This window comes from Zootoca vivipara, chromosome 2 (genome assembly GCF_965207765.1).
Source record: "Zootoca vivipara chromosome 2, rZooViv2.hap1.1, whole genome shotgun sequence".
Taxonomy (NCBI): domain Eukaryota; kingdom Metazoa; phylum Chordata; class Lepidosauria; order Squamata; family Lacertidae; genus Zootoca; species Zootoca vivipara.
The window spans coordinates 115738029-115753821 of NC_142584.1; the positions used below are offsets into that span (position 1 = coordinate 115738029).

The 15793-nt window shown below is 46.3% G+C and overlaps 1 protein-coding gene across 2 annotated transcripts; it reads right to left on the reverse strand.

Moving 5' to 3' along the window:
- Positions 1-228: 228 nt before the first annotated feature.
- Positions 229-15279, reverse strand: LOC118081224 (uncharacterized). 2 transcript variants are annotated; one of them, XM_088663727.1, is made up of 6 exons: positions 15069-15279; positions 13416-13849; positions 11394-11502; positions 10445-10527; positions 7022-7148; positions 229-4893 (listed from the first exon to the last, which is right to left on the reverse strand). In XM_088663727.1, exons 2-6 carry the CDS (start codon positions 13821-13823, stop codon positions 2807-2809), a joined length of 2814 nt encoding a protein of 937 aa, XP_088519853.1. In that variant the 5' UTR covers positions 13824-13849; positions 15069-15279; the 3' UTR covers positions 229-2806. The 2 variants fall into 2 exon arrangements, with proteins under 2 accessions (XP_088519853.1, XP_060126873.2); XM_060270890.2 differs by having other exon boundaries at positions 229-4896.
- Positions 15280-15793: the final 514 nt, after the last annotated feature.

Genomic DNA, 15793 nt, shown 5'->3' on the forward strand with positions numbered 1-15793 from the left:
CTCTTCCCAAGCTGCAACAAAACATGTCTCACCTGTATCGGTCTCTATAACCACAGAAGGTGCTGCAACTTTTCAACATTTTGACCTCATCCCCAAAGGCGCAGTCCTCCATTGTCTCCCCGGACGGACAGATGCCAACCAACCCCTTGATTTTTTAATATATATATATATATATATTTAAAAACCCACTCAAAGCGATTAAAAAAAAAGAATCAAACAACAAACTTATCTGTTTAAAACAATTATTTTAAACATTCAAAAAACAATTAAATTCAACAAAATGCTAAAACATATATTAAAACAGATTATCTGGATAGGCTTGCCTAACAAAAAATGTTTTCGGCAGCTGCCAAAAAGGATACAGGGACAGCAGCTGCCCGATGTCAATCGGCAGGGAGTTCCAAAGTGCAGGTGCTGCCATGGTAAAATACATATATATTTTTTACAAATGTGGAATGAATATTATGTGGCACTTGCAATAGCGCCGGATCCGCAGATCAAAGTGGTCAATGGTTATATATGGGGTAAGACAACCTCTCAGATCAACTCACTCAGCCTCAACCCAGCAGAGCAGGCACGGGGGTCCTTAGCCCCGGAGGCCAAATCCAGCCCTTCAGACCCTCAGAACTCTCCTTGGTCCAAACCTCTTCAGCCACACCCCTCCCCAGCCCTGCTTTGTGCAATTTCCTTATATTTAACATTTTGTTCTTTCTCAAGGCTGCTTTCCTCAAATAATGCAGGTTATGGCTGGCTTCAAGACGTCAGTGCTTTGGTAAATTCCAGCTAACCCCTTTCTTCAGCATCCTCAGAGGAAAAGAACAGGCTTACCCACCCATGCATGCATTTAGGGATGCTTTATTTCAAAAAGTGACAATCCGGACACAAAAATTGTTGAGCTATTTTTTTAAAAAAAACTTTTGGCCAAAGTCGTTGAGCTCTGAAACTTCCTTTTTAAAGATCATTTTTAAAATCGACGCTTCCGGATTTTCCCGGACACGTCAGTGCTTTCCGCCCGGTTACCATTGCCGACAGCCAAATTCCGGACGTATGGCAACCCTAATTTATTTCCATTTACACTATACCATCTTGTAGCCAGAAGAGGGCCTTCTCTGTGGCAGCCCCTAAATTGTGAAACTCCCTCCCCACAGAAACATAACTGGCACTTTTGTTTTGGCAAACACTGAAGATGTACCTCTTACTGCGTCTGACACTTGAGATTAATATTTTTAGGACCCGCCCTAAGTTGTTCTAAACTGTTTTTATTTTTGTGTTTTAATTGTTGTTACCCACCCAGGGACCTGAGGGCAAAGGGCGACTAGTCAGTTGCAATTGTCATCATTCTGACGGTAAGAAGGATATTTTTAAACTAGGTTGGGTAGCCAACTGTCAAGGATTCCTTCGCAGTTATTTCTATATTGCAGGAGGTTGGTCTATATGGACCTTCCAACCTTACAGTTCTATTATCATCTAATGAGGGTGAACGGTAGAAAATCTGGGACGGGTAAGGAAGACCTTCTTCATACAGCACATAGCTAAACTACAGAATTCACTGCCACAAGATGTAGTACAATTAGACAAATGTGTTGAGGATAAGACTGCTAATGGCTACTGTCAGGGGGTCTCTTTACAAAGAGCCCCCACCCATCACTGTCACCAGCTCATCGCCCAGCGTTAGCACCAGTAGCGGGTCAGAGAAGGCTGCGGCTACTCATGAGTAAAGAAGCTCCACTCTTGTTTTATTGTGCATACTATTTACAGCGCAGGAGTATCAGCAAAGCATGACTGCTTAGTGCGTATCAGAACCTCGCAATGGCTGTTTCCGGGTCTTCTTCCAGCATAAGGGTCTGGGGACCCCAAAACACCGCCCCCTCGTCCTACGGGTGGGCGCACACCTCCATTCGGGCGTCGGAGGAAATGGCCGCCCTGTGTCCGATGGCTGTCTCAACTCCTCCTCCCCTTGCTCTCCCTCAGAGCAGGGCAAGGGCTCTGTAACATGAGAGAGCCCCCTCTTCGCTTCGCTCACTTCCTCACTCCCTTCCCCTGACCCGCTACTGGTGCTAACTCTGGGCAGTGAGCTGGTGACAATGATGGGTGGTGGTTCTCTGTAAAGAGACCCCCTGACAGCTACCATTCACATTCATGATTATATATATTGCCTTCAGAATCATACCTGCCAAGTCCTGGACTGCAAAATCTGGAACCGGCAGTTGCATGACACCGGAAGTTGCATAGACACAACTTCCGGTGTTGCTTTGCCCATCTATGGGCACAAAAAATGGCTGGGGCCGGCAACGGAAGTCGTGTCTATGCATGTCCTGAAGTGTGTAGACGCAACTTCCGGTGTCACTTTGCCCACCTATGGGCACCGAAAATGGCCGGCGCCGACTACGAAAAAACGGGGGTTTCCCGGGCAAAACGGGGTACTTGGCAGCTATGTTCAGAATCAGAGGCAACGTGCATCTGAATCCTTGTCACTCGGGAACAGAAGTGGGAGAGGGTGTCGACCTCACACCCTGCTTTTTATGCTTCCTACTGTTCTGACCCAACAGGGATCATATTAAGTCTTCCCACCAAGAACATTTCAACACTCCATAAACAGTTTTAATGAATTATTCCCAGTACGAATTATTGGATGCCCAAAAAGGATTTCATGCGTGCTTAAGCTTTTTCCACGCGTCACTTGATAGGGTTCTCCGCTTTGTGGATTCTTCAATGTCCACAGGTGTTCGAACATACGCAGAAGCTATTTCACTTACATAGCTTCTCCGCAGTGTGAATTCTTTAATGGAAAGTGAGACGCATGCTTCTACTGAAACCCTTTCCACATGCCGTGCATTAATATTTCGTCACGAGAGTGAGTCATCTGATGTTTAGTCAGGATTCCACGTTGAATGAAGCTCCTTCCACATACCAGGCATTTATACGGTTTCTCCCCTGTATGAGTTCTTTGATGGGTAGTCAGGATTCCACGCTGAATGAAGCTCTTTCCACACTCCAAGCACTGGTAGGGTTTCTCCCCTGTGTGAATTCGTTGATGAGAAGCAAGGCTTGATTTAACAGAAAATGTCATGCCACAGTCTGAACATTTATAGGGTTTCTCCCCCACATGATTTTTTTGATGAGAAGAGAGGTATGTGCTCCGACTGAAGCTCTTTCCGCACTCCAGGCATTGATAGGGTTTCTCCCCTGTGTGAATTCTTTGATGAGAAGCAAGGTTTGGGCTTCGACTGAAACTCTTTCCACACTCCAAACAATTATATGGTTTCTCCCCTGTGTGAGTTGTTTGATGGGAAGAAAGTTCCGGACTTGAACGGAAACTCTTTCCACACTCCAAACATTTATATGGCTTCTCTCCTGTGTGAATTCTTTGATGAGAAGTCAGGTTCACCTTCTGACTGAAACTCTTTCCACAGTCCAAGCACTGGTATGGTTTCTCTCCTGTGTGAATTCTTTGATGAGCAATGAGACCTGTTTTCCCACTGAAACTCTTTCCACACTCCAAGCATCCATATGGCTTCTCCCCTGTGTGAACTCTCTGATGACAAGTAAGGTTAGAACTGAAATGGAAGCTCTTCCCACACTCCAAGCATTGATATGGCCTGTCCCCCGTGTGGGTTCTCTGGTGAGAAGCAAGATTTACCTTTTGGCTGAAGCTCTTTCCACACTCGAAGCACTGATACGGTTTCTCTCCTGTGTGAGTTGTTTGATGGGCGATGAGGCCTGTTCTTACGCTGAAGCACTTTCCACATTGCAAGCACTGGTAGGGTTTCTCTCCTGTGTGAGTTGTTTGATGGGAAGAAAGTTCCGGACTCGAATGGAAGCTCTTTCCACACTCAAAGCATTTATATGGTCTGTCCCCTGTGTGGGTTCTCTGATGAGTATTGAGATTCACCTTCTGACTAAAGCTCTTTCCACACTCCAGGCATTTATATGGTCTCACTCCTGTGTGAATACTTCGATGAGCAATGAGGCCTGTTCTCCCGCTGAAGCGCTTTCCACATTCCAGGCATCCATACGGCTTCTCCCCTGTGTGAACTCTCTGGTGGCAAGTAAGGTTGGAACTGAAATGGAAGCTCTTTCCACACTCCAAGCATTTGTACGGCCTGTCCCCTGTGTGGGTTCTCTGATGAGAAGTGAGGTTCACCTTCTGACTGAAGCTCTTTCCACACTCCGTGCACTTAAATGGTTTCTCCCCTGTGTGAGTCGTCTGATGGGAGACAAGGGCTGTTCTGCCGCTGAAGCTCCTTCCACATTCCAAGCATTTATATGGTTTCTCCCCTTTGTGGGTTGTTCGGTGGGAAGACAGTTCTGCATTTGAACCGAAAGTCTGTCCACGCTCCAGGCATTTATGCGATCTGTCCTCCACATGGGTTCTTTGGTGGGAAGTGAGATTTGAATTCTCCGTGAAGCTCTTTCCATACTCCAAGCACGGATATGGTTCCTCCGCCGAGTGGATCAAACAGAAACTCTCTCCACAGTCCAGGCATTTATATGGTTTCTCTTCTGCGTCAATACTTTGATAGGCCGTGAGGCCTGTTGTAACACTGAAGCCCTTTCCATACTCCAGGCTTACATATGGCTTCTCCTCTGTATGGGTTCTGAAATGGCAAGTCAGGTTGGAACTGAAATGGAAGCTCTTTCCAGACTCCAAGCACTGATATGGTTTCTCCTCTGTTTCCCTCTGCGTGGAAAGGTTGTTCTTTTCCTGTCTCTCATCCATTTCTTCCTGAGCTGCGATTTCGTGGTAGTCAGTGTCCTGAGAGGCAGAGGCATTTCCCCTCATCTTCTGATTTGCTTCGGTTTTCCTTCTCTGCTCTTCCCACTTCTTACATGTGTCTCTTTCCAGGGACATCCTGGGAGAGTCTCCCTTTTCCTCGCTGTCCCATTCATCACCTGCTGGAACGGAGGTGGAAAATCGGTCAGAAATGGCGCCTCAAATCATAGAACAACTCAACAGTTTTGATAAGGGCTGAAAAGACTTAAGAAGGCATGTTTTTGTATATGCCATTATGTTTTTGTATAGGCTGGAAGCAGCCCAGAGTGGCTGAGGCAACCCAAACAGATGGACGCGGTATAAATACAGTCATACCTTGGTTGTCAAACACCTTGGTACTCGTCTGTTTTGGCTCCTGAACGCCACAAACCTGGAAGTGAGTGTTCTGGTTTGCAAATGTTTTTTGGAAGCCAAACGCCCAATGTGCCTTCTGCGACTTCCAATTGAGTGCAGGAAGCTCCTGTAGCCAATTGGAAGCCGCGCCTTGGTTTTTGAACGTTTTTGGAAGTCAAACAGACTACCAGAATGGATTCCATTCGAGAACCAAGGTACGACCTTAATAGAATTATTACTATTATTTTAGTATCATCATCATCATCATCATCGTCATTTTAGCATAGGGAGAGGGAGCCTGCTCCAAACCTCCAAACGTCACTGGACTGACCCCAATGTAACCAGAATTATTAATACTATTATTAGCAAACAGTTTGTTAGATTTCTTCCCTGCCTTTCCTCCCGAAGGAGCCCCAAAAAGCAAACAGCAAAAATGTTAAAACAGCCCCATTTAAAAATTGATTTTTTAAAAAAGAAACATATTTAAAGTGTTTAAAAACCATTCAAAACAGTCTAAAGAACATTTGGAACACCTGACAACAATCACATACCCCCAGAGTTCTTAATTTCATGGTTGCTATGGCCAGTATCTCTTAGGTAGGTATCCCTAAACTCAGCCCTCCACATGTTTTGGGACTGCAACTCCCATGATCCCTAGCTAACAGGACCACTGGTCAGGGATGGTGGGTATTGTAGTCCCAAAACATATGGAGGGCTGAGTTTGGGGGGTGCCTGCTCTTAGCCATCAAACTCCTGGGTAAACAGGAATGCTGTTAACTTTCTCCTGAAGATCAGTAACAAAGACAGCTGCGCCTCACTCAGGAGGGCATTCTACAGATGGGGAGCCAGCACCAAGAAGCTCCTGCCAGAAATAACTGGACTGGGCAGCACCATGGCCAATGGTTAAAGGAGGAGGGAGCTGTAATCTAGGAACGTTTAGTAGACCACAGCAGGTTGCCTACACCTTCCTGGGAGCTGTAGTTTCTTAAGGGCTCTGAGAGTGGTTAGGTGACCCCCTATTTAATGATAATCATAATAATATTTATAACCAGCCCATTGGGCTGGGATTCCCCAGCCACTTTGGGCGGCTAACAACAGAATACAGTGGTGCCTCGACTTACGAATTTAATCCGTTCCAAAGGCACCTGCATAGGTCGAAAAATTCGTAAGTCGAAAAGCGCCATTGGAAATGCGATTTCCCATAGGAACGCATTGGAAACAGAAAAATTTGTAACCCTATCTAAAAATTCGTAAGTCGAAAAATCCCTATCTAAAACCGCCGTGGTTTCCTTTCGGATGTCGAGACATTCGTAAGCGTGCGGCCATTTGCCCCATTTGTAAGTCGAAAAATTTGGTTGTTGAGTCATTCGTAAGTCGAGGTACCACTGTAAAAGAAAAAACCTCAAAGCATTTTACAAAAAGAATAAAACAATGCGGTCAGCAGCAAAAATGATGGGTGACAACTGTACGTTAAATAAGAAATGATGCAGCTACGGGAGGAAATGGTCAACATATGTTTGCAACAGGAGCAGGAAACCTGATTTTAAGAAATCGTATTACAATTTGGTTTGTAGAAATTTGGAAAATAAAAAGCGTTTCTATTTTAGACCCTCAAAATAATTTAAAATCAACAATGCTAAAAATGTTTGTGGATAAATGAATACAGTGGTACCTCGGGTTACAAACTCCACTAACCCAGAAATAGTACCTTGGGTTAAGAACTTTGCTTCAGGATGAGAACAGAAATCGTGTGGCGGCAGCGGGAGGCCCCATTAGCTAAAGTTGTGCTTCAGGTTAAGAACAGCAGGCTTCCCTTGCAGGGAGTTACAGTACATGATCCCTGGGGTCACCTTTGAGCTCTACAATTCTATGTGCTGCAGATATAATCAGCTAAAGAACAAAACTGTGTCTTACCCAGAGAGGCCAGGATCTCCCAGTTCTCCTCCATGACTTCCCTGTGCAGGGACCTTTGATTCGGATCCAGCAGGGCCCACTCTTCCTCAGAGAAATGCACAGCCACCTCCTCAAAGGTCACCAAATCCTGGAAGAGAAGCAAACATTTCCTCCTCACAGAAAACGGAACATTTACTTACCAGCAAAATCCCACACACCAAGTGCAGGTGAAGTGGGTGGGTTTTACCCTCAGTGCCGAGGATGCTTTGGGTTAATCCCTGTGCATGTGGTTTAAAATCCACTTCAACATTTTCATTCTATTAAATTGCATTTCAATGTGTGTTTTAAGATAACAACAACAACAACAACAATTTATTATTTATACCCTACCCATCTGGCTGGGTTTCCCCAGTCACTCTTGGCGGCTTCCAACAGAAAAATAAAACAATCGATTAAACATTAAAAGCCTCCCTAAACAGGGCTGCCTTCAGATGTCTTCTAAAAATCTGGTAGCTGTTTTTCTCTTTGACATCTGATGGGAGGGCATTCCACAGGGCAGGTGCCACTACCGAGAAGGCCCTCTGCCTGGTTCCCTGTAACTTGGCTTCTCGCAACGAGGGAACCGCCAGAAGGCCCTCGTTGCTGGACCTCAGTGTCCGGGCAGAACGATGGGGGTAGAGACGCTCCTTCAGGTATACTGGACCGAGGCCATTTAGGGCTTTAAAGGTCAGCACCAACACTTTGAACTGTGCTCAGAAACATACTGGGAGCCAATGTAGATCTTTCAAGACCGGTGTTATGTAGTCTTAGCGCCCGCTCCCAGTCACCAGTCTAGCTGCCGCATTCTGGATTAGTTGTAGTTTCCGGGTCACCTTCAAAGGTAGCCCCACGTAGAGCGCATTGCAGTAGTCCAAGCGGGAGATAACTAGAGCATGCACCACTCGCTAGACAGTCTGCGGGCAGGTAGGGACTCAGCCTGCGTACCAGATGGAGCTGGTAGACAGCTGCCCTGGACACAAAATTAACCTGCGCCTCCATGGACAGCTGTGAGTCCAAAATGACTCCCAGGCTGCGCACCTGGTCCCTCAGGGGCACACTTATCCCATTCAGGACCAGGGAGTCCCCCACACCTGCCTGCCTCCTGTCCCCCACAAACAGTACTTCTGTCTTGTCAGGATTCAACCTCAATCTGTTAGCCACCATCCATCCTCCAACCGCCTCCAGGCACTCACACAGGACTTTCACCGCCTTCACTGGTGCTTGCAACTGTTTATTAAACCATTTTTTAAAAAGCTATTTCATTTCATTACATGCTGTGAGGGATAGCCACTGTGACACATGCACATGCTTGAGAGATACAGAAACGAACCACAGCTTGCCAGTTTTTCTTTATAATTTTTTTTCTATTTTTCAAAAGTGTTTTGACATAAAAATACTCCAGTGTTTCCCAATATATCTATATATCTATATCTATAGATATAAATATAGATATCGGTATATATATTGACTTCCCCCCCCCACTCCTTTTGCTGTTTCTTATATTTTAAAGATTTATAACACTGCATCTCCTTCATTACTCCATTTAATATATTTTTTAACATTTAATTTTAACTGTTTGGTTTAGGTTACAGCTTGCCCGTTTGACCCGCAACTTTAGAAAGAAAATGGTGCAGAGCGGAGAAATGGTTATTGCAGAGAGATAAAATCAATGCGACAAATGATAAGGCCATGATTCCATGGAAGTAAAACTGAGCAGTCCAAAAGTTCTGGTATACAATCAAATGCAGATTGTACTATACTTTACAGGAGCTGGCCAGCTGTAAGTTTGTATTTGGATGTATTTCATGAACGGCTACCATGTAGCTGCATAATCCATAAGTTTGGCTTTGGTTTTTAAAAACCATTCAGTTTTATTTTTAATTTTATTATTTCATCCAGTGATTTTTTTTCATGGGAAAATAGGTGGGGAACTTACCACTCTGTGTCTGTGTGTGTATGTGTGTGTGTTGCAGGCCCATTTGCAGTTCCCTTCTCCGAGGCAGTGGCTAAATGCAAGTTGTGATTAATAAACTCAAGCAGACAATGATCAGGATCTGAAATGGCCAAAACTTTATTGATTACAAATGTAGGTGGATTTTTGGCTGAGGCATTGTGGGTATATATCCGTTCCAGCCCCCTCAGGCAAAAAATAATTATTATTTAATTTTTAAAAGGTAAGCAAGCTCAGTACCCCCAAGTTCCTGCTCCAAAAAAACAAAAAAAAAACCTTGATTTTTATCACAGATGCATTTGCAGCCCTGGGGTCCTTTTGAGAGGAGAATAGCACTTAATGGCTGTCAGGGATTATGGAAACCACCCATAATCCGTTGAGAATCTGTAAGCCGCCACAACGACCTGTTGTGCGTTTTTCCAAGGCTTGAAGTTTCCACAGCCAGAAACACTACACTGGGCCAGGCACATTTTCCACGCAGCCTTGAAGTGAATTGAAGTGTCTGGAGGCAGTTGGAGGATGGATGGCAGCTCGCAGATTGAGGTTGAATCCTGACAAGACGGCCTCGGTCCAGTATACCTGAAGGAGCGTCTCCACCCCCATCGTTCTGCCTGGACACTGAGGTCCAGTGCTGAGGGCCTTCTGGCAGTTCCTTCGCTGCGAGAAGCCAAGTTACAGGGAACCAGGCAGAGGGCCTTCCCGGTAGTGGCACCTGCCCTGTGGAATGCCCTCCTACCAGATGTCAAAGAGAAAAACAGCTACCAGACTTTTAGAGGACATCTGAAGGCAGCCCTGTTTAGGGGAGCTTTTAATATTTAATAGATTATTGTATTTTAATACTTCTGTTGGAGTGGCTGGGGAAACCCAGCCAGATGGACGGGGTATAAATATTATTATTATTATTATTATTATTATTATTATTATTATTATTATTATTGGGATTTCCTGGTGTGAGCACAGCAAGAAATCACAGCAACACAATCTGGTGTAGATAGAACTTTTTTTTACTACTGGCTCTATAAGCTTAACAAAAACTATTCCAAAAACTTATTACGGTATTCCAAAAACTATTTACCTGCTTCTCCGATAGAGTCACACTTCTTTGTAAGTCTTTTTAAGGTCTTGCCATAGTTGGCTGTAAGACACCCACCTCCCTCAAAAGACTACATCCTTTCAGTTTGAGGTTTATGTTCAGACTAAATGGACTGTTACTCGGTTCTAGAAGCTGAGCATGTATAAAGACAGCTCTCAGAGTGCTGAGCTTGCAGGTGTAAAAACAAAACAAAACAAAACCAGCCAGAAAACAGCTTCTGGGAATTGCATGATTTCTGGCAAACGAATGTCTCACCCCGACAATGGCATCCATAACAGGCATGGTGGGCAGATGCTAAGGGAATGAGACCTAGCCAGAGAGGTGAGCCCCTCTCCATCTCCCCAGTGATCCTTCTCCTTACCCGATCCTTTTCCACCACAGCTCCTTCCTTTCCACCACCAGGGAGAGATGACCCGGTACATGCTGCTGGCATCATTTCATCTCCTGCAAGAGAACAAAGGGGCAAGAAGGCTGTTTAGAGTTGCCTTGCCTCCCAGGTTGCGCTTAACGGATTTGCCCCCACATCCTGTCGTTGCAGGAAGTTCATGCGGGGATCGAACCTGCAACCTTGGCATTAACAGAACTCTAACCAACTAAGCTATCCAAGCACAATGGATGTGGAGTAAGCAAAAAAACCACGGGCATACCCAAGGGTGAAGCATGATCACAGCAAACCAGGGATGGGGAATCCCTGGCCCGGTGGCGGCAGCTGCTAGACTCCAACTCCCAGCATCCCTCAGCAGTGGCCTGGAGGCAGAGGAACGAACCCCCTACGGCAGGTTGCCAGGAACGGATAAGACAAGGAAAAGTCCTTGCCATCTGCTTTCTATTCAACACTCACAGAGAGAGGCTTGGGAATGCATCCTTGTGGAATAATGGTGTTGTCCCAAGTGAATCTCCACCCCCTCTGTCTCTCCCATTTCCTTATGAGTCATCGCTACAGGTGCTGCAAAGTGCCCTCCGCCTTTGCACTCTTTGCTCTCCTACTTTCAAGGCCTGCTGGGTTCTGGGAGGGGAGGTCTGGAATGCTTTCTAAAGACACTAAGTCCGTCAGCTGTCACCCCCCCCCCCGGTGCCCCACCTCCCATTATTTCCCAGCTTTTCCCCTTGTCTGAGCTGTGACCTCCCTCAAATCCCTGTTGTGATTCTGAACTGTCTCCTTCTTCTCTGGAAGGGTCAGGCTGGGGAGGCGGTCTCTACCATTCCTCCTCTGCCCAGTCCCTGACACCTGTCAGGCAGAGGCTGATGGGAGGTGGGGTCCAGCGACATTTGGGAGGCCACAGTTTCCCCACCCATGCAGAGATCCTTACCAAGCAAGGTGGCCCCTCTGTCACGCTCTGGGGAGCTCTGCCTCATCCCTGAAAGAGCTTCCTCCGAGTCAGAAAATCTGGCGCTCACTTCTGCAAGCAGGCTTTTCTCCTGGTGCAGAGATGGAAGTGGAAAGAATTAGGAAAAGGATGGTGGAAGCATCAGAAGAATTAGACCAAAATAGCCTATCTGAAGCTCAACATCAAAAAAACCAAGATCATGGCCACTGGTCCCATCACCTCCTGCCAAATAGAAGGGGAAGAAATGGAGGCAGTGAGAGATTTTACTTTCTTGGGCTCCTCGATTACTGCAGATGGTGACAACAGTCACGAAATTAAAAGACGCCTGCTTCTTGGGAGAAAAGCAACGACAAACCTAGACAGCATCTTAAAAAGCAGAGACATCACCTTGCCTACAAAGGTCCGTATAGTTAAAGCTATGGTTTTCCCAGTAGTGATGTATGGAAGTGAGAGCTGGACCATAAAGAAGGCTGATTGCCGAAGAATTGATGCTTTTGAATTATGGTGCTGGAGAAGACTCTTGAGAGTCCCATGGACTGCAAGAAGATCAAACCTATCCATTCTGAAGGAAATCAGCCCTGAGTGCTCACTGGAAGAACAGATCCTGAAGCTGAGGCTCCAATACTTTGGCCACCTCATGAGAAGAGAAGACTCCCTGGAAAAGACCCTGATGTTGGGAAAGATGGAGGGCACTAGGAGAAGGGGACGACAGAGGACGAGATGGTTGGACAGTGTTCTCGAAGCTACGAACATGAGTTTGACCAAACAGCGGGAGGCAGTGCAAGACAGGAGTGCCTGGTGTGCTATGGTCCATGGGGTCACGAAGAGTCGGACACGACTAAACGACTAAACAACAACAAGCCTATCTAGTTCCAGCATTTGGTTGTCCAGGTTGGCTAACTAGAAGCCTCTAGGAACATAAGCTAAAGGCCCATCTAGTCCAGCATCCTGTTCTCGCAGTGGCCAACCAGGTGTCTGTGGGAAACCCGAATGCAGGATCCGAGCACAAGAAGCCTCTGCACTCCTGTGTTTTCCAGCAACTGGCATTCAGAAGCATTACCACCATCCAAGATGGCGGCCATCACTGCCTCCAGTGGCAAGGAGTTCCATAGTTTAAAGTATGTGCTGCATGAAGAATTACTTTCATTCATCTGTCCTGAATTCAGCTTGGATATCTCTAAGTTACCATGTTATGAGAGATGGATGGGGGGAAACTATCTATTCACTTTCTCATACTATGCCTCATTTTATAAACCTCTATCAGGTCATCTCTTTACTCCTCTTAGACTGTTGTTGTTTAGTTATCTCTGACTCTTCGTGACCCCATGGACCAGAGCATGCCAAGCACTCTTGTCTTTCACTACCTCCTGCAGTTTGGTCAAATTCATGTTAGTAGCTTCAAGAACACTGTCCTCTGTTGTCCCCTTCTCCTTGTGCCCTCTTGGATAGTTTTAGGAAATCCTCTTTCACCTTCACTGCCTTCGGTTTGTTTTGGTTCTAATTCTGACTATGTATTTTGTGTTTCTTATATCGTCAGTATAATTTTCATTAAATTTTCTGTTTTACGTTTTAGAATACAGTATTTATTTAGACAACATTACAATATCAATGACGCCCCCTCTTCTCTTCCATGGTTCATTTTGCATATCATAAATCCCTGCATATTTTACATAAACCAAACCATTCCATTATTATATCCATCAATACTCATTTACATTGTTGAATTTATCTTAATGCTGCCAACGTTCCCCCCCCGCATATATTCAATAAACATTTTCCAATCTTCTCTAAACGTATGTTCTTGTTCTCTTATTTTATATGTTAAATCTGCAAGCTGCACATACTCCATCAATTTAAGTTGCCATTCTTCTTTAGTTGGGACTTCACCCGTTTTCCATTTCTGGGCTAACAAAACATTGTGTTTCTTATATTGTAATTTTATGTTGTGAACTGTGCTGAGATCTATAGATGAAGGGCAGTATATAAGAATAAGAATGTTCTCACCTGGTGCTCTTCCTGCTTCCTGTCCTCTGCCCGGCTCAGGAGGAAACCTTTGACCAGGGCTACCGCCTGGGAGCTAGTCTCTGCTCCACATTCCCTCACCCAGTTCTCTATCTCCGGAGGGAGGACAGCCAGGAACTGCTCTAGAACCACCAGGTCCAGGATCTGAGCCTTGGTGTGTCTCTCCGGCTTCAGCCACTGACGACAAAGATAGTGGAGCTGGCTGCAAACCTCTTGAGGCTCCTCAGCTTCCTGGTAGCAGAACTGCCTGAAATGCCAGCGTTGGACATCCAAGTTGAGGTCCTCCCCCTCTCCCAGGATGTTCTCCACAGTTCTTTTCCAGAATTCCCCACTGCTCACAGGCTCAGGGTCTCTTTCTCCTTCAAGGCCAGCTGGGTTTTGCTCATCCATCGGGAAAACCTCCTACCGATTTCCGTCTAGAGGCAGAGAGGGGAGCAATTGGAACAGACTACCAAATCCTGCCCAGTGTGACATTGTCCCGTTAGCAAATGGGTGGTGAATCTGTTGGGGGAATGCATGCCAGAAGTGGGAGGGGCTGGAACACATGCTGGGAGGAGGGGCCAGAACCCAATGTGGGTGGGGCAAGAACCAGGCCTCGCCTCCTTCCTGCTATTTCTCCCATACAATTCCTCTGCCACTCACTGGGTGCGACCTTGGGCCAGCCGCTGCCCATAGCTGTCAACTTTCCCCCTTTCTCATGAGGAATCCTATTTGGCAAAAGGGAAAACTTGACAGCTATGGCCACTGCCTCTCAACCTAACCTACCTCACAGGGCTGTTGTGGGGATTAAATCAGGAGGGGGAGAACCGTCTACTGCACCTTGTAGCTCCTTGGAGAAAAAGTGGGATATCTAGCTGTCTGATGGAATAGTGCAGGAGTGATTTTTCTTTTTCTTCTTTTTTTTGAGGCGGGGGGGGGGGAGGTTAACCTCCTCCTCCTTAAAATAACCTCGCTATGCTGCTGATAGGCTTCCAGAGAACAAGGAAATGCTGCAATGGGCGCTTTTACCCTCTTCCTGAATCTCCTGGCAGATGAACTTAAGACTAGCTTTGCATCAGTAAGCACCAGGGCCACTCTTTCTCTTCCTTGTTTCGGTTCTTTGTAGCGTTTCCCTTCCCATTCCTCCCCATGCACCCCAGACTAGACAACAGGGGCGTAGGATGCCCATGAAGACATTAAAGAAAAAAAAATATTCTCAGCTGGATGCCATCCTATCAGAGATGCCTAAGGAGGATAAAATTTTCCTCTTGGGTGATTGTGTGGATGCTGTGCGTGTAATAAATTATTATTGTTGTTGCTGTTTCTTATACCCCGCCCAACTGACTGAGTTGCCCCCCCAGCTGATCTGGGCGGCTTCCAACGAAAATATAGAGGGAAATAAATAAATAAATAAATAAAGTCACATAGATCATTAAAAGCTTTCCGAAACAGGGTTGCCTCCCCTTTCCCCATGGGGTGCAATGAGGGATGGGGCAGATATAGGATCCTGCACCCGCTATGGTGGCTTTTCCCCTCCAGCCTGCGGCCGGCGCAGGGATCTGGTCTTCTTCCCCAGCCAGAGGCGCCCTGGCCCCTCAGCTTTGCACCCCGGGGCTCCCCTTCCTGCAGAGCCACGCAAGAGGTGCGGGGGCTCACCAGCTCCAAGCGGGGGCCGCCGATGCAGCGTTCCAGGGAGAGGCAGAAGGTCGCTTTTTCCCTCCGCCAGGCAGGGGAATAAAGACGTTGGGGAGGAGGAGGGGGGATGCATCGGCTCCGGAGAGGCTGGTAGACTTCAACTCCCATCATGCCCGGCAACTGGCTCAGAGGGCAGAGGATGATGGGAGTTCTAGTCTAATTAACCTCTGAGGACAACTGCGGGAGGACCCCGCCTCCTCCACTTCCTGTCCTCCCGCCTCAAATCCCTGTCCTGTCTAGGATTCAGATTCACTTGGTTTTAACGCCTGGGAGGCCAGGGAGAGGCGCATTATCTCTCTCTCACCTCCCCCCCCCGCCCCCGCATCTCTCAAAGCAGCATCAAAGGAGGGACACGCAGAACTGTGATCCTCTTCCACCTGATTCGATTTCTCCTTTCTACTTTCCTGTTTGTTTACTTTAATTAAAAATACATACATAGGTCACTTCCCAGCAATGAAGTGCTAGCGTACACAATAGCAACCAACCAACCAGCCAATGTTTATTACAGCAAACAGCCAGCATTTTTTTTTTGGGGGGGGGGGAACAGATCAATAAAACAGACAAACACAATAATGTTGAATTGTGTTTTTATTTTTTTGTCAATCTTTCTAGGAATCCAGAAATCTAAGCATTTCAACCTTTAAGAGGCCAAGCTGATGTGTGTGGGAGAAGCTGCATTATGGGCC

Bases quoted from the DNA above. Each gene is read 5' to 3' on its own strand.
- LOC118081224 (XM_060270890.2), bottom strand. From the start codon at position 13,823: ATGGATGAGCAAAACCCAGCTGGCCTTGAAGGAGAAAGAGACCCTGAG. The intron at 11,503-13,415 runs GTGAGAACATTC...TCTCTGCACCAG, and splicing joins GGAAGCAGGAAGAGCACCAG to GAGAAAAGCCTGCTTGCAGA. The intron at 10,528-11,393 runs GTAAGGATCTCT...GTTCTCTTGCAG, and splicing joins CAGAGGGGCCACCTTGCTTG to GAGATGAAATGATGCCAGCA.